General features: G+C 60.3%; 1 protein-coding gene across 4 annotated transcripts in view; it reads right to left on the reverse strand.

Annotated features, from left to right (window-relative positions):
• Positions 1 to 3,328: 3,328 nt before the first annotated feature.
• Positions 3,329 to 17,912, reverse strand: part of FOXK1 (forkhead box K1) — an 84,065-nt gene continuing 69,481 nt past the window's right edge. For 3 of the 4 annotated variants that reach the window (XM_064593368.1, XM_064593369.1, XM_045875890.3), the window contains 7 exons: positions 11,345 to 11,501; positions 10,645 to 10,791; positions 9,820 to 10,013; positions 7,391 to 7,557; positions 7,017 to 7,301; positions 5,950 to 6,174; positions 3,329 to 5,369 (listed from right to left, as the gene is read on the reverse strand). In XM_064593368.1, the coding sequence (XP_064449438.1) occupies positions 5,104 to 5,369; positions 5,950 to 6,174; positions 7,017 to 7,301; positions 7,391 to 7,557; positions 9,820 to 10,013; positions 10,645 to 10,791; positions 11,345 to 11,501 (1,441 nt within the window). In that variant the 3' untranslated portion in view covers positions 3,329 to 5,103. The remainder of the gene's footprint in view (positions 5,370 to 5,949; positions 6,175 to 7,016; positions 7,302 to 7,390; positions 7,558 to 9,819; positions 10,014 to 10,644; positions 10,792 to 11,344; positions 11,502 to 17,912) is intronic. The other variant, XM_064593367.1, reaches the window with a different exon arrangement.

Below are 17,912 nucleotides of genomic sequence, written 5' to 3' on the forward strand. Positions count from 1 at the left end.
TACTGCAGAAAATACTTTAGACAGCTGCTGTAAGAAAACACTCTCTCACACGTGCGCACACACACACCCCTAACACCCGCCCCCCAAATTATCTTTACAGGAAAACTGCCAGCAGGTAAGGAAAAAAAAAAATCTCAGCTCGCGTGGGCCGAGCTGCAGGGCATGGGCTGAACTCGGCGGATCGAGGCGAGAGTCGGGGTCACACTTTTGTCTCTTTCCTCCCCGACCCCCATCCTGAAATACAAACCGAGCCCTGTAAATAAGAATACAGGGTATCCAGAAAGCCTTCCGGAAAGGAAGCTGGGAGGGAAGCAGGGAAGGGCCAAACTTTAAATGTTTGATTTTAAATCCCATTTCTTATGGATTAAAAAAAAAAAAAGAAAAGATGGGGGTCAGTTAACACAGAAACTTAGAGGCTAAGAGCTTAAGAGACCACAGGCCAGGTGAACATCCTTCACACCCATTGACTTCGTGTGGGAAAACCCACCTCGGAGGCGCAGACCTCGTTCCAGCCCAGCCCCCTCGCTCGGCATTGAGGGGCCAGGTCACCACACACCTCGTGACTCTGGGAGACAGCTCAGAAGGGCAAGCCCCCTTACTGCGGCTAGGAACCTCCCTCCCGGGCACTTTTACTGTTTCTGACATGGAGTAAACCATCGATAAATAGTGGGATGAATCAAAAGAACAAGATTCCCGAATGCAGGAGGAGCCAGGATTCTTCCAATTGTATTTGACTCTTAAAATAACAGGGTTGGAGCAAAGAAGAGAGAGCCCCCCGGAGACTCTCTGGCCGGCCTGGGACGCCAGTGGGAAACTAGAACCCGCAGGAAGTAGGCTGCGGACACGGCTCTTACACAGCAGGCTCCGTGCAGCAGGCCCGCGGCTGCCCCCCACCCCCGCCTGGATCCCTGCTTCTCCCAAGTGCACCCCAATGACAAGCAGGTGCCAGGACTGGACGAAGTGCTTTGTGGGGTTTCTCCCTAGAGACAGATGCTCCGCTCACTCTTGGCTGAAACGGTGAGGGCCAAAACCAGCAGTTAGGATAACGGAGACACAAGATCCCCAAGTCTCACTAATTCCAAGAAGATTTTCACTTTAGTCCCGTGTAAAAATGCAGGGCAAACGGCAGCGCCTGGTGGTGGGCGGAGCTTCCGTGGAACTTCTGGGTCCTGGGTGACATGCAGGAGGGCCCCCTGTCACTAACGGCGGGGCTCTGGCGTCCCAGGGACAAGGCTGTGTCTCAGGGCAGAAGCAGGTGGTCCAGATGGGTCAAACCCATCACTCTGGGTCTCCACGGAGACCCGTTCTCAGGGAAGCGAGAGCCCGGACCCAGTGATACGCGAGGCCTTGAGCCAGTCCTCTGCCAGTCCCAGCGAGGAGCAGAAGAGGGACCAGGGGGTCCCCACTGAACCCTTTGGGGTCAGGCTGCCTGAGGCAAAGTGGGGATCCCCGCCCTCCAGCCGTGGCAACACCCCCACCCTGAACTCGTTCCCTCCCAGCTCGAGAATCACGGAATACTCATGTTATCAACCCAGAAAACCCTCCTCATCTTCTCTACTTGGCTTGGTTCTTAAACAAAGAAAAAAAAAACAGCAACCCTCAAACACGAGCCTGCGGGAGAGTGAAGCTGACAGGCATGGCCAGGGGCACACAGACCCCATAACCCCAGGGCTGGCCTCGTGCCACTCTGCACGGTGGACCCAGCAATGGGTCCTGCCGTCCCCGGAGCGTGGGGCAGGACTAGGGGCTGTTCCGGCGCCTGCTGAACCTCACTGAGGGATGCAGGCCACGTAACCTTTAAGAATTTACAGAGGAGATGGAAAGGGGACGGTCTGTCTGATTCCCCACGGCACTGCACTGGCCCGTCTGAGGCCAGCACGCGGTACTTGGGAGGGCCTCAGCATGGAAGAAGGATGCAGACAGCTCAGGAGGTCCACCCTAGGGCGCCAGGAGCCATGCCTCCGTGGCTTTGTGTGTCCCACACCGCTCCATGCACTGGGCCCTGTGCCACCACCGTGACCTCTGGGTACAACCCTCCTCCTTCCAACACGATACCAGACTATACCTGGTGCGAAACGCACACTACTGAAAAGTAGTTACTTGTGTGACTTCCTTCCTGTGCGGAGAGGGTGTTTTCCTGTCTCTGGTGCTGGTGAACGTGGCGACTGGTCAAGCAGGACACTGAGAAGAGGAACCTGGTACCACCGGGTGCAGAGGGCCTGCGTGCCCTGGGTCACGGCGCAGGAGGAGGTGGGCCCGTCCCAAAGCCGCACACCTTTGGCCTGGCTGCCCTCTCCACACACACTCGAGCCCCTGGGAGATCAAAGAGAAGGTCCTCGGACCCCTGAGGCCTTGGTGACCCCAGCACACCATGCCAGAATTGACCTAGTTCCACTTCTGCCGATCTTGGCTGGGGTCGGCCCGCCCTCTACAACCCACGCTTGCGGTGGGTCAAGGCAGGCCAGATTCAGAGGGCCGCAGTCCTCGGGTCACGTCTGGCCTGGTGCCCTTGCTTCCCAGCTGGTGGAGACCATCCCTTGGTCGGCTCTGAGAGCACAGACCGCTGTGCTGTAAGGTGCGTCTCCTTGAGGTGCGGGCTGCCCTGGGCCTTCGGCTACCGTCCCAGGACGTGTGCCGGCAGGGGCCAGGCCTGCTGTCTGGTCAGATGACCAGAAACCCATCCAGAAGCTCACTGTCTGTGAACCCCGAGGGGCCATTCCCCCAAGGCCCAGCCTGAGCTGACCCCACAGGGTCTCCTCGGTCCCAGCAGGAGCGGAAAAGGCGCGAGCTCTCCACGTGGCAGAATACCACCACCGACGTTCTGACCCCTCTGCGCTTCCTCCTCATGGAACCACTGCCTGAATAGAGTGCGATCATCACCAAAAAGGAGCACAAACCAAAACGTCTCAAAAGCTGGGAGAGCAAAGGGTCAGGCCAGACTGACCCGATGAGGCAAAGGCTTGACGCGTGTCCGTGGGCGACCGTCCCGTGTTCTCTGTAGATGGTGCCAGCAAACCTGGGCAACCCCCCTCACAAGGACCCTGTGAACGATGACCACGGTGGGGGAGAAGCAGTAGGTGAGCCGGAGGCAGGCCCTGGGGTCAGACCCTCAAAGGTGAGGCCCGCGGCAAGGAGGCGAACTGCCCATGTGTGTCGTGCCACGGCCTCCGCCTGACCCGCGTGCCCTCTCACGCACACCAGACTCTGCAAAAGACAAAGTTTATAAAGCAACAGAAAATGTCGATGCGAAACAGAGCGCGACTTCTCATCACCGAGGACGGCACACCCGGCCAATTCCATCCCGACGGCACTGAAGGCAACAGGTGTGGATTTCACAAAAGAGCTTTTTTCCCACTTAAAGGTTGGTGCCATAGAAAACGACTGGTTCGGGGCTTGAGGGACGCCAGGACAGGCGTCACCCTGGGCCAGGCAGGAGGATGCTCTGCACGTGGCCCCGGCAACGGGCAAATGTGGCAGCGAGACAGCTCGTCACACCCACCCTGGCCACCGACGAGCCCTGCCGTCGGGCACGGCACGCTCGGCACACAAGCCAATCTCGCCCGAACGGCCTCGAGATTGTGTTCCCCGGTTTCCCTCTCGTTCTGAGCCAGTACCTGACGTGGCCCGCGAGGCCTCCTTCTCTCGGCGGCTTTCCAGGGGCCGCACGCTCTCTCGGGGCGGGAGGGGCAGGCAGCTTTGCTGAGGGGAGACTAATGCCGAGGACAGGCTACTTCCAGGAAGAAAAACTGTCCCCGCTGGGCTTCTGTGCGGGGCCAGGGGCTGCTGTGCCGGGTGGGGTCCAGTGCCGAGGCGGCCAGCCCAGTTTAAAGTCACTTTTCACAGACGCGCTTAACATTTCCTGAGAACGTTCTCCACGGGGAGCTGGAGAACTATAATCTGGATCCCGAACTGGGCTATAAATGTGGCAGCGCGGGCTCACCTCCTGTCCGGTGACAGCTCCAGGCAGCAGGGGCGTGTCTGCAAGGGCAGGGGTTCCTCCCAGGGGAGCTGGTGCCACTCGTCGGCTCGAGGGCAAGACCGACGGAGTCCGCAAGAGCCGGGCGCAGGGGCGGTGCGGCCACCGCTCGTGGCCCCAGAGCGGCAGACGCAGGAGACGGCGGGACGCACAGCAGGAGGTACGTGTCGGCGGGAAAGCGAGTGTGACTCGGTGACAGTGGTGGTGGGAGAGGCCCATGCCAGCGCTGTGCGTCCCACGGCGTCCAGGCGCTGGGGCCTCAGGCCCACAGAGGACGCAGGGCTCACGGATTCCTGGCTTCGGAGCCTCTGGACGAGGGCCGCCGGCTCCTCACCCAGACAACTCTCTGCCCCCAAAGCCAATCCAGGCGCCGTCGATCTTTCTTGAAGTTAGCAGACAGAGCGGCAGCGGCGACTCCTCACGGGATTAATGCCTGTCCGCAGCCCGGACCCACAGCCACCGTCCACAGATGCGGACCTCACAAACACAAGCTTCCTTCTGCGTTTACCTCAGATTTAAGATTAAGCCTCAATGCGTTTCAACAAGACAGGAAGTATTTGGGGTCCAAAGCCAAACCAGATCCCCCTCTCCCCGATTAATGCCAAGACTTTCTAGGTCACTATTTTAGGGCGAAAAGCCCACAACAGTCTGAGCTTTGACAGGTCCTGCCTCTCTCCGGCCTCCTCCCACTCGGCCGACGGGCCTTATGCCCGCCGGCCCCTCCCGTGCAGGCCTCTGTCCGTCCTCGGGGCCGAAGGCTGCTCTGGAAGCCTCGCCTCTGCACGTGGCCGGGTCGGCCCGTGATCCAGCCCTCGACCACAGGCCTGGGAGAGAAGACGGTGTGAGGGAGAAGGAAAATAAAAACAAGCATTCCCGAATCGTACAATCAGCTGTCTGAACTTGTTTATGTGTTTTGTTTTAAACCACAGCAGGGGCAGGAGACAGAACAAGGAGGACGAGCGTGTCCGGGTGCAGGCGGGTGGAGGCCGCCCTGTCCGCTCGGCACGTGCGCAGGTCAGCGTGGAGCCTCCACGTCACGGTCCACAGGCGGCAGGAGGCCGGCGGTCAGGGCCCGGCTCCAGAATCCCTTCTGGCGAGCATCCCACTCAGCCGACACGCAGGTGACTTCACTCCCCGGTTCCGGGTCCCTGCGGGCCGGCGGCCGCAATCACGCCGGCCTGCGCCGTCACAGTCCCACTGGGCTCCTCCACGCGTGACCTTTTGACCTCGGGCTCCCCGGTGGAAGAGGCAGAGGTGGCAGCGGTGGCCGGGGTCGCTGGGGTGGCGGCCGCTGCCGCCGGCTCCTCGGGCCCCACCTCGCACACCCGTGTGACCACCACCGGCGTGGACGAACTAGCCTGGGCCGCCAGGAGCTGCAGGGGGCTCGTGAGGGCTAGGAGTGGAGAAAAGAGAGATCTGCGTTGGGATCGGGTGAGGACCAGCGCGGACGAGCTCTGAGCACGCGCACTCACTGCGCGAGGCCAGGTGGGCCACAGTGGACCCTGGCTCCCAGCATGCCCGGCCCCTGGGTGCCCGCCCCCCGTGTACCGGGACCTCCTCTGCTGCAGCCGTTCACACCCCTGCAGACAGCCAGGGCTCCTGCCCTCACCTCTAGCAGGTGCTTAACACGGGCCGCCTGCCCTGAACCACCCCACGCACACTGAACACCCCCGCCACCCTCCCGGCAGCCGCACCCCTGCTCCGTGCGCGCCTACCCTCCCTGCCCACCTCCAACTGCTTCCCTTCCTCCCTTTCCTCTGACCTCTCGTCTGACCCAGCGGGGCACGAGCGCTGTGACGTGGCCATCTCCCTCCGCGGCAGGGCTCGGGCCTCGGCCTGACCCCACTGCCCGCGGGGCGCAGATGCTCAATAAGCCGGCCGCAGCGAGGGGACCACTGGGTTGAGTGGACACACCATGGGCACCACGGGCGGACCGGCGGGGCTGAGCCGAGCAGGTGTGGACAGGGCCTCACCGTAAGTGCTGCCGGCTAAACTGTTCGTGGGGACCGCGTGCTTCCCGTTCTGAGTGACGGCCCGGACAGGGAGGTGGTGCTGCCCGAGGGTCACCGGCGTGGCTGGCTGCAGGATGGTGACCGTGTGTCCGGGGACACCCGGGGCCATCTGGCTGGCCACGGTCTGGATGACGCGGCTGGCGGCGGGGATGGTGGCGAACGCGATGGTGGGCTTCTCTTCCAGGCCTGCGGGGAGAAGGCGTGTCAGAGCCCCGTCCGCCTGTCGGGGCAGCCCGCCCTCTTTGTGCTCAGCAGGGAGTCTGTTTATGGGGGGAACAGACCGCGGTTTTGAAGCGTCGACTATTCTCAAAAGAAACATCCCACCAATGAAACACATTCCAAACAAGAAAAAAACGATTACTAGGGTTTTAGAAAAACATCTAAGTACCCTGAACTTTAATCAACCCAAACGTAATCGGAGAAAGAAAACGTCATTTGGAATGAAAAGATCGGCACTTGGAGCCCTGGTCTTCTTTCTCCAAAATGCTTCGTCATCGTGACGCTATGAATGGGCTGCCGGGGCCAGCAGGTGGAGGCCCGGGAGCCCAGGAGACCGTGTGCGGCTCAAGGGCTCCCGCCGGGGCTCCCGCCGTATTGGCTGCATTTTCAGTATTGACCCATGACCCCTTGGGCCCGAGACGCCCAACGTAGGACTCTGCGGCGACTTTTTATTTTACGTGACTTTTAAGGACTCCCGGCTGGAGGTTCCAGAGCAATCACCCTCCAGACCACAACTTCAAGCCCGTGACGCAGGGCTGTCACCTCGGGGGCTGCGCACCTGGAGGCGCCACCACCCAAGGAGGGCACGCTTTGGAGGACGACTGGTGAGGATTTAAAAGGACATGCACCCCCCAAAAATGCAAGTAGCAGGGAGGAAAGGCGGCAGCCTGAGAACCATCGGCCCCCAGGGACGGCCTGTGGCCCCAGCACGTGGGCGCTGCGCCCCGTGGCCCAGGCTGCCGGGCTCCGTCCTGGAGACCAAGGACGGCCGTACCCATCCCAGCCCGGTGAGCGCACGACCGCGTTACCTCTGGCCTCGCCGCCCAGGTCCAGCACGGCTGTGCCCGCCGCCTCGTGGGCGCCCCCTGCCGAGGCCTGGCTGGCAAGGATGTACCCGTTGGCAGAGCTGGCGGAGGTGGTGACCACCCTGAGCATGGTGACGGGGGGGGCCTGCTGCACCACGTGGATCGCGTGGCCCGAGGGCGGCTGTGCCGTCACTAGAGATGCTGGCATGTAGGCGACGGGCTTGGCCACCAGGCTGGGCGGCCGGGGAGGCACGGCCATGATCACCGGCTGGGCGCTGACCGGAGAGCCTGCACGAGAAGGAGCGCGACCTCTAAGGCCCGCGGGCACGCGAGGCTCCGCTCTGCCACGCCAGGAGGAGGGACAAGAGCATTCTTACCAGGTGCGCTTTGGGAATAGCGATACTCTGGAACAGAAGCTAGCTTTGACCCAAAGTCAGGGTCGTGTGGAATGGGTGAGCCCTCTCGAGACAGGCACTCTGGGGTCTGCAGGCCACTAGAACGAGGGGACATTAGCCCAGGGTGAGTGGGTGAAGCTGGAGCACTCCTGCGGAAGGAACAAGAGAAGGACCGTGGTAGTGAGTACACAAGGTCAAACGAAAGTGGTGTTTCGCAAAACACAAACATGCCAACATCCACGCCACACGGCACCTCATCAGCCTTTCCTGGTGCTTCTCTGTCCTCGTGAGGTGTTTCCACCACTAACATAACGTTCCGCGGTGGCAACGAGCTACCCGATAGGACGCTGCGTTATCTTCCCAGAGCACTTACTTCCTGAAGGGGACCAGCCGGTCCTCCACGAAAGCGTTAAAGACATAGGCTTTGGTGGGATGGGCGCGAATTTCCCACCAGGACAGGCCCACGGCCGAAGGAGCACATCGGCTTTGGGCGCCCGGCTATTCGGCTTGCACGGCTAATAGTCCGGGGAAGGCTGCTCCCTCCGTCACCGTTCGCCTAGGTTCTAAAACAGAGCACTGTGGTCCAGCTCGTGCCCTGCTGGGGCTGGCCGGGGGCCGGCTGCGCAGCGTGGGGACGCACGGTCCCGCGAACAGAATCCCAGGGTCAACGCAAACTCTCCAAGGCAGGACGCTGGGGCTGCCTGGGGGCAGCAGTCTTTGCTCTGCGTTTATCACCAGCCACAGTAAACACCGTCTGCCTCTCCAGACACGGGGGTGCTGTGGGCGCCCTGGTCTCCTCGGGCACAGACCTGGCACCCTCCCCCGCCCCCTGCCCTCAAGTCCTCCTGCTTCTCCCACCTCTCAGCTGGCTCGTCTGCCTCCCACCCAGGCCTGGAGCCCGTCTGCTCACACCCAGGTCCCTCCCAGCCCCCGAGCCTATGACAGCCTTCCTTCTGACCTCAGGAGCCCAAATTCCTGGCAGCCCCTCTTTAACGCTGCACCAAGTCTACCCTGCCTCCTACCTGCCTCCCACCCAACACAAACACACCCACTGCCTCCCTCCTAAAAAAATCCAGGTTCTGCAGCCATGAGAGTCCCTCCCTCTCCTTAAGACACAGCTCACACAGCTTCCTCCTGGGCCCAAGAATTTCCTGCCTGCCACTATGCAGATTCATGAGATTGTGTCCCTCACTCCCAGAGTGACCGTGAAGACGGGCCCACCTCATCGTCCTCCAGAGACACCCCTTATCAGGGCTCCCTGGGCAGCGCTGGGCGCACAGAGCCAGCCCCGGAACTGCTCCCCTAGCCGGCCGACAGGCTGATCTAACAAGTGCAATGTCGTGGCGGTCACTGTTACGGGCGGGACTGTGTCCCCAGAAGTCACCCGTGCCTCACAAGGGGACCTTGGAGTCGGTAGGATGGTCCCTAACCCAGTGACCGATGTCCTCAAAGAGGCAATCGAGACACCGACACGCTCGGGGAGAATGGCAGGGGAGATGAAGGCAGAGGTCAGGGAGCTGCCTGCACGAGCCCAGGGGCGCTGGAGAGGCCTGGGGCAGACGCCCTCACGCCTCGGAGGCGCGCACCCCGCTGCCACCGTGACCTCTGGCCACACCAGCGTGAGAGAGGCGCAGCCGGCCGCCAGGCCTGTAGGCCCCCACTGCAGCCCTAGCAAACTCAGCTACTCTAGCAACATTTCTCTCCAAGCCCTGTTCAAGCAGTGTGGTGTTCTGGAAACTCTGAGCTCAGCTGAAACGTTCTGAATTCCTACCTTACCACCATGACTGTCACCTCTCTTCCAACTTCTACTTTGGCTACGGCACCGAGAACCACCGCAGACCCTGTACGAGACATTTCTGGATGTCTGAGCAGCCTTTCACGGAATCACATTTGCTACACGACGAGGTGGAAAGCGCCAGGTGCCAACGGAGAGCATCTGCCCTCTCTTGCCCCATGTTTTGCCTGGACTGGTGGCCTTGGGAAGACCTCTGGGCCTGTCCACGTGCAGCTCGGCCCGATGGACCAGGCTGGCCGCGCGCACATGGAGCGGGAGGGGCCCCGACCAGAGGGCAGATGGCGGCCACATCCTGATGTCGGCTTCGTTAATGACAGCGTGCTTGAGCTCGACCAGACCTGCTCGGTCGGTCCCCCTGCCAGCTTCCACAGAACCCTGCAGGCCCCTTCCACTCCTCTCTGGTTTTAGGGTCTGTTCCCACCACCGCCTGTGTCTCGGCTTCTGAGAACGGACACGTCCAAGGCGCAGCCAGTGGTCCGCCTACTAACTTTACTGTCCTGACATCGTCTCGCTCAAAAACACAAAGGTGCCACGTTTACAGTGCCAAAGACACTTCCGTGAATGCGGACGTGTGGGGGAGCCAGGATGCTGACCGAGGAGCAGAGCAGGGGCTTACCTGGACGACAGAGGCCCGAACGGGGTGCGGAAACAGGAGACGCCCCTCTGCCTCCGTTTTCGGAATGCCTGTTCCACGAGCTTCGCTTCTGAGGCAGGGTCTATTCGCCAAAAAGACCCCTTCCCAGGCTCCTCCTGGGAACGAGGGACTTTAATAAAGTAACGGTTCAAAGAGAGGTTGTGTCGGATTGAATTCTGTGGGCAAGAAGAGATACTCGTCAGTTAGCAAGTCAGAAAACAAACTGCATCTGAACGTTAACAGACACGAGACCAGAGGTGATGGGACAGCCCAGCGTTCGCGCTGACAAGGGCGCTCCAGGGGGTGTCAAGGTCACTGGATTCTACCAGGAAGTACCAAGGCACAGTGGTGGCTTTTCCTAACAAAATTCAGCACAGCGTTCCTTGTAGAAAAAGTGAAACAGAAAGACAAGCCACGGCCTAGGAGTATGTGGGTCAGAACTCGTACTAAGTCAACTGGCCAGAGGGAAAGAGCAACCATGGGGAGAACGTCCCAGAACAAGCGTGACACGAGGTCTGATGGTCCCAGTACACGTGCATGGTCCATTTCCAACACAGCGCAGGATCGGAAGGCATGGTAAGTGTGAAAACACTGCAAGGTGTAGGAACTAACCCTCCCTTCTCTGGACGTTGGAGGGGGAGAAGGCTATTTGGACACCCTGGGGCCAGTCGCTGAGTTCAGATGCGCCACAGGCCATCAGCGGAGACATCCCTGGACCACTCTGTCCCACAGAAAATGACCTGCCCGTTGACTCTCTTGTCCCGCCACAGTGGGCTGGGCACCCGGCTTCCTGGGCTCGGGCCTCACCTGCCAGCCTTTCTCAGCCGTCCGGTAGTAAGGGTGATGCTTGGTGATGTGGGCGTAGATCCCGCTTAGTGTTAGCTGCCTGTCCGGTGCGGACGAGATGGCCTGCACGATCAGCTGAGCGTACGAGTACGGCGGCTTCGACTCATCCTGAGGACAAAGGCAGCGCGCCGTTAGCCCCGGCAGGCTTTGCAAGCCCCACCAGCCGTGTACCCCGCTCCTGCAGAGGGCCCCAGCGGTCAGGACAGAGGGCAGCGGCGTGCCCACCGAACTCAGGCCCAGGGACCGCCACCCGTCTCGCCAATGTGTGTGCACTCAACGAGGGACAGCCATTCCGGCCCCAGGTTTTCATCATAATTTAGTTCTGAAATTTCTCACTTCCTCTGCAAATTGACTTAAAGACAGGTATCAGAGGAGCGTGAACTAAGATACGAAAGCTGTAAGGAAAAACCCTGAAGCCGTCCTGTCCCCCACGCACGGGACGAGGACAGACCACGGAGGAGGTGCAGAGCGGGAAAGGGCAGTGTCCCCGGGGCCTCAGGGCGACGTCAGTGAAGGAGCAAAGTGCGCTCTCCGGCGGAGGGCCGCCGTCCGGCCCCCGAGCGCGGCCCCTCGTCTCGCCAGCACCCGCAAGCCCGCCGCGCCCACCAGAGCAGCCCTGTGTGTGCCCATGCTCTGCCACGTGCGCCGTGAGGCCTGGCACCTTAGGGCTGTCGCCCCCGGACGTGTCTGTCTGCTGCTCTGAGGCGGCCTTCGCGGCAAACTCTGCGGCCAGCTGCAGGTCCGAGGTCACGTTCTGAACGAAGCGGTAGCCGGACGACCCGGCCCCACGGGGACTGGCCGGGCAGGAGTTGGGAACACTGCGGAGAGAAACGACACGTCCTGAGCTCATGACCCTGCAAAGGAGAGCCTGACGTCACAGGATGGGCGATGCTGGGCGATGCAGGCTCACAGGGAAATCCGACCCCTTTCCTCCGTGTGTTGTCACGACGCCACATCTCGCCGCCGATCAAGGACGGACCGAGTGCAGCCAGAGAACAGCCGGCCTCCACGCGTGGCCGGCGTGATGTGTGGTATCTAGCAGCGGTTTCTGCTCGCGGTGGGAGCTGTGGGTCCTGAGAACCAGGTTTACACGGCAGCCACCCAGTGGGCCCCGCTCCCCACCGCACACAGCCTGGGCCCGAAGGGCACCACCCGCAAGGCAGGCGGGGCGGAGCGTGCTCACTGTCCACACGAGGGCGCCGTGGGCCAAGGCTGGGAAGACCGGCCCTGAGAGAGGGCTCAAGGACCTCTGGGGCGGGCCCTCGGCTTCGGCCTCTGCGGCCCACACCGGCTGTCTCCCTCCGGGGCTGCCTTGCCAATCGGAGGTGGGAAACTGCGGCCAAATATACAGGCCGGACACACCCATGGCTCAAGCGGGTCCTGAGCACATACTGGCCGGTGCCGGGCTGCAGGGTCCCTGGCCCGCTTCCTGCTGGAGCTCACTTGGCCCAGCTCAGCAGCGACAGGCGTGGTGCAGCGCCTGCTATTAACAAGATGGACTTTGGTCATCAAACGACAATGAAATTCTGATTCTGAAAACTAATTCTGTTACAAAATATTCAGAGGAAACCAATGCAAACGCTAGAGGTAACAAGCCCAGTAAAAGGTGCCCCTGCTGGGAGCTGACCGGAGCCGCGATGGCCAGCCTCACGCGGACCACAGGCGCCCCTCCCCCCACCGACCCCGGCCCGCGGAGCAGGGACAAGGCCACTTCGCCCTGCCTCCCTAAAGTCACAGAGGACCCAGGCCTCTGCCCTCAGGAGAGCTCCCCAAGGCCAGCACCCCACCAGGAACCATCCAGAAGGCCCCAGGTTTCCGAACACGCCCCACGTGCTCTTGCATCCTCCCCTCTGTCCCTCTGTGGAGCCACCCGGGTGCCCGGGATCTCGAGGGCTCCGCTGGATTCCCCAGATATGGCAGAGACAGGAGTGAACAGAGCCTGTGATCAACAATATAAACAGGCTTGGTAAAGGCAGGAAACAGTAATAAAAACAGCTTTTTCTTAACTTCATTTGGAACCAAATATACAAAACCCAAGCTTATAACATTAGGGCGGGAACATTCACACACTCAGAAACAGGCTTCTCACATGCAGCCATTTGGGACCAAACGCCACCAACACGCGGCCTGGAGCTGTGATTCAAAGGTCATGCGGCCCCAAAGTGAGGAGTGTGTCCCGAAGATTCTCTGCACTGTGCTCTGCCTGACGGTGCTGAAGCGCAGGACGCCCTGGTGCATCGCGGCCCCGTCAGCCCGCTCGGTTCCCACACACCCAACACCCGCTGCGCGTCACACCACAAGGGACGAGAACCGTCACTCCCGGAGACAGAGTCACACCCGACCAGGGGGCAGGTGGCTTCCTGACCTTGCCTGACACTGACCAGGCGCCCTTACCAGTGGCAAGGACACACGCGACCTCTGGGCTTAGACACACGGGTCCGTTCTGCCTGCCACAGGTCACTATTCTGCAGAAGAGTGCAGAAAATTTACCTCTAACTCTCAGAGGCAAAACCCAGAGAAAACGCTGCCATTCACCAAAGAATGATTTCCAACGGGAATAATCCACCGGGGAGCGCGCGCAGGGGCCACTGGGTGGCTCCTGCCGGCAAGCGCTTGTGGGGAAGCTCGGTGGGGACGGAGCGCAGCTGGTCACCGGCCAGGACCCCAGAGCTGCCCAGCAGGCCCACCCAGAACGTGTGTTTGTGCGCACAGCCTTTCTGGCCTCGGGGCAGCGAGCTTCCCCGTGAGCCCCACTCTGCTGTCCCTGCAGGCCGGTCTGTGCTGGGAGGGCTGTTCCTGGCACCCGGCCGCCCTGATGTCGCACCACCATCTGAAGAGAAGGACGAAAGGAGATGCCACGTGAGCTCAGTCCAAGATGGGCCTCGGGGGCAGGTGTGAGATGGGGGTCCGGGGGCCCTGGGGCTCAGCAAGGCTCCCACCCTGGGGAAACCCACCAAGACACTCAGCGTCCCATAGCAGAGCTGTACCCTACCCGACTGAAAATCTCCCTCATTGCTTGCAAAAGCTGGAAAAAAAACTTTTTGGCTTTTGGAGTAGACGCCACGCCCAACGTGGGGCTTGAACTCACGACCCCGAGGTTAAGAGCTGCACACTCTCCTGACTGAACCAGCCAGGCTTAGGCAAAGAACTGCTCCCTTTGTGTCCCCCCACCCCCCCGGCCAGGTGTGTGGGAAGCCTGCATCTGGGCACACAGGGAAGCAGCCGGGGCCGAGGAGCCGCCCCCTACAGACATCGCACTAAATAAATGCCTGTTCTTCCTGATTCAAGATTCTAGGTGGAAATGCAGTGGAATGTGCACTTTAGACCATCCGTCGCTGATTGCCCCTTTTGTGGGAATATAGCTAAGTCACATTTCTGTTTCAGGAGAGAGAAGCTTACGGTCTGGGGGGCGGCGGTCACAGGCTGTCGCAGCGGGGCAAACCCAAGCTGGCTCTGTGACCGCCCAGGCCCAGGACGGGACCTCTGCGACCATGCAAATCATGCCTGGCGATGACTCTGCGTCCTATGTTTACAGATACTGGAAAAGAATGAACAGCCTGGTGGGAAAAGGTATCTTCAGGTCTCACTATGACAGTAAGAATTCACACTGAGAAAAACCAATGGGACAGAAGGCTGGCCAACCACGTCCGTCCCTGGAGCCCGCAGTGAGCATTTTCCGTGGCACCCATTGCCACCCCTCCAGGATGCCCCGAAGCTCCGCCAGGCCCCCACCCCGACTCAGATGCCTGCCCAGCCTGGTCTGCCCTGGGGCTGTAAGCATTTTCCTCCCATGCCAGCCTCCTGGGATTCGGACCGCACGGCCCTGAGATCAGAGTGGGCACCTGGGAGCACCCAGGTGTGGGGGTGGGGGGAGGGAGGGAGCCGGAAGAAGAGGCCGGGCTGAAGTCTGTAAGGCGTGGTCAGGTCCTCTCCCCTCCCTGGACCGCCCCGGGGCTCTCATCTAGAGAACCCGGACCCTGCGCCCCAAACAGTGGGCCCAGGAAGGTTCTGGGAGTGTCTACGCTCTACCGCCCCACCCAGCCCCCAGGAGGGGCCACTTGGAACCCCTCCCTGGGCCCCAGCCCCACACCACCACCTCAGAGATCATCCAGATGGTTTTCTGGAAGCTCAGTCTTTTTGGAGTGGAGTGTTACTGAGATTTTAATTAGATTATTAATTTTCAGTCAAAAAAACAGAATTAGCGCAATGGGATGGCAGCTGAGCCGAAAGGCTTTTCAGGCAGAAGATCATACTTTTGATGAATACATAGAGGTAAGTGGTAATTCTGTTTTTCATTCATGCCTTTTGAACTCTTCTGAAAACTAGGATCTTTTTATTCTACAAAGTAAGTGCTTCGATTAAAGTATCATTTCTTATTGAAACACCATTTCAGTGAATTTACAGCCTTGCCTCCTAATCTCCCCAGCTTTGCTGAGGGCACTGCCCTCACAGACGGGGCGGGGGGTGTGAAACAGCAAAACGGAGCGTGGCCTTGACCCCAGAAGGGCAGAGACCGCGTTGATTAGCTGGTGAGAAGGCCGCTAAGGCACTTATGGAGGACGGGGAAACGTTCTTCGAATTTTAAAAAGAGGAGAAAGAGAAGTTCAGTGAAGGGTGGGAGGACAGCCCCCCCCAGAGCCCCCCCAGAGCCCACGGAAAGCGGCGAGGGGTAAGAGCATGAGGGGAGGCTCCCTGGAAACAGTAAGGTCAGCTCCTAGCGCTGCAGACGTGCTGGTGGAGGTGGGGACACAGGGACACTGCGTGCTCAGAGGACAAACGTCCGGTCCAAGAGCCGGGGGTGGGGGTGGGGGGCACCACACTCTCTAATGGCAACACTCAAAGCTAGAAAGTGACTTTAAGTTATGAGGGAAAAATGTGTCCCCCCGAGAATTCTCCACTAGTGAAACCTTTCATCTAGTGTGAACGGAGAAAAACAATGATTTTCAGGCCTGGAAGATTTCTTGTGATTTTCGTTCACCTGTCCTGTACCCATTTCCAGAAAGCAACTGGAGAATGTTCCCCAATAAAACCGAGGAGCAGATCGGGGAAAGGGAAAGACTGGGCAGAGGGAGATCCTGGACTGCCCGGGGGTCCAATTGCAGGGTCAGAGGTGCCCCAGGCTGGGTCCAGGCCAAGGGAGACCGGGCTCTCAAGGAAGGCCTTCCCAGCAGGTCCGCGCGACAGATGTTCGCGGGGGCGGTGGGGGGATGTGCGGGTCGGGTCACAGGGACAGGGGACCGAACCAAACACAGTGAACAGGCCCTCAGTCCCTCCCCCGCCCGGGGCAGGAGTGGCCAGAGCACGAGTGAGAAACCGTGGGTGCTGCAGGAAGCACGGGCCCAACGGTCCTGAGGTCCCGGGGTGGGGAGAGAAGACAAAACCCCAACTCCCCACCGGGGACGTCACTACGAGGAACACCGAGAAGCCGAGAGGCGTGCAGTGGGCCATGCCGAAGTGAGCCAACACCAGCGTAGCCCGGAGGCGGCCGGGGACCGTCCCCGCGGTGCCCCCTCGGGGCGCGTTTAGGTTCTTCTACCACGTGCACGGATCCCTTTGATAAAAACCACCTGTTTTAAGTTTCAGCGGCATGCACGAGGCTGGCGCCACCGCCGTGGCACGGAGCACGGACCTGCGGGTGGCATCTGGTCTCCGGGCGTCGGTGTCCCATCTGGGAACGGGCCACAGCACCGCCCGGCTGGTGCCGGCAGACGCCTGGCGTGGGGGCCAGTAATGGCTCCTAGCCTCATTACTGCCCTAAAATCCCAGGGCTCGTGACTCTCAAAGAGCATATTTTCAACAAAATAACCAAATCTGAGAATTGTGTTGCCTCCGTGTAAGATGTGCAGACGTTTGGGAAGGGCCGCCCCTGAGGGCAGGACACTGGACACGGCCCGTGGACCCCCAGTGGGAAGCTCGGGAAGCCAATTCCAGCCCCTGCAGAGCGGTGACTCGGAAAGGCGCCCACGACCCAGTGGGAAAGGAGAAAAAGCCCGCGGGAGGACACTGGACTCTACGGGGCCTTCCTGCGGAGGAGGGACCCACAGCAGCCCCCATGAGAGCGGCCGTCGGGAACGTGTAGAGGAGACGCACCCCATGACCTGTCCTGGGAGCAGCAGGGTGGGGGAGCTTCATTTTCCAAAATGTTTGAGTTCTGTATAATGCATACACAGTATTTCTGTAATCTAGGAAAAAAAAAAATAAGAGAACAGGGAAAGAAAATCCATAGAGGCCAGTTTCTGAGACCGTTCTTAAGGAATGCTTAAGATAAATGCGATGCTGTGAAATCCTGGGAAGCTATTTCAAAAGCCTAACTCGTTTCTGAAACGCACTCTGCCCTGTGCCCAGCAGTCAGCAAACTGGCCCGAGCTGCTCCTCAGCCCGGACCTCACCAGGCACACACCCCCCGAGGGGCGGCCTGCCCGGTGCAGACCTTGGGGGAATGCCCCCCTCAGCCCCTGCCCTCCAGGTTCTTCCTGCTTCCCAGAGTGTGAGGCCTGGGAAGGGCCCTCCGTTGCCGGGTCATGTGCCCACGCGGGCACAGCAGTGCACACAGGCCGGGCGTCGCCCAGAAGGCACGGCCAAGAACACACGAAGCAGGAACCAAGGGGCCCCCGTGAGATGTGCCCAAGAACAGGGAAAGGGCCACCCCAGTGAAGATAAGAACTTTCTCTCAACATTTTAGAGCCAAAATACATCCTGGCACGGATTTCGGCAGAAGGGAAAATACAAAGAAGGTGGAGGGCCCACCTTTCTGTGTGGATGAACCGATTTTTATTTCTCGGAGCTTTCGGCAGGGAAAGGGACCGGGTGGGGGTGTGAAGTCCACAGGAGAGGTGTTGGAAAGGAAAGTGGCCCCAGGTGAGCCACAGACGATGGGGCTCCTGGACCAACGGATCAGCGGGCGAGGGCCCCTGCTGGCATTACAAGAAGCATCTGGAGGCCGGGCTGGGAGCTGTGACGCAGGGAACGTCACCCCAAGGAAGGGCCCCAGTCGGCTGGAAAAACGGAAGCACTTCTCCCGGATGGACCGGACCGGAGGGGAGGGCAGCCGAGCTCCAACCACCGATGGGGGGGAAATGCGCCTGGGGACCACAGTCAAGGGCGGTTTCAGTTTGAAGTCAGTGGCTTACACTTTGCCAGATTTCACAACACAAATTACTCTGGTTTTTGAGCTCTACCTGGAAAAAAATCAAGGCGAGGAAAGGCTTCTTAAAGAAACAGCTTGTAAA

This window comes from Mirounga angustirostris, unplaced genomic scaffold (genome assembly GCF_029215605.1).
Source record: "Mirounga angustirostris isolate CCGP_5_RB_7025 unplaced genomic scaffold, mMirAng1.0.hap1 SCAF_5, whole genome shotgun sequence".
In the NCBI taxonomy this organism is placed as follows: Eukaryota; Metazoa; Chordata; class Mammalia; order Carnivora; family Phocidae; genus Mirounga; species Mirounga angustirostris.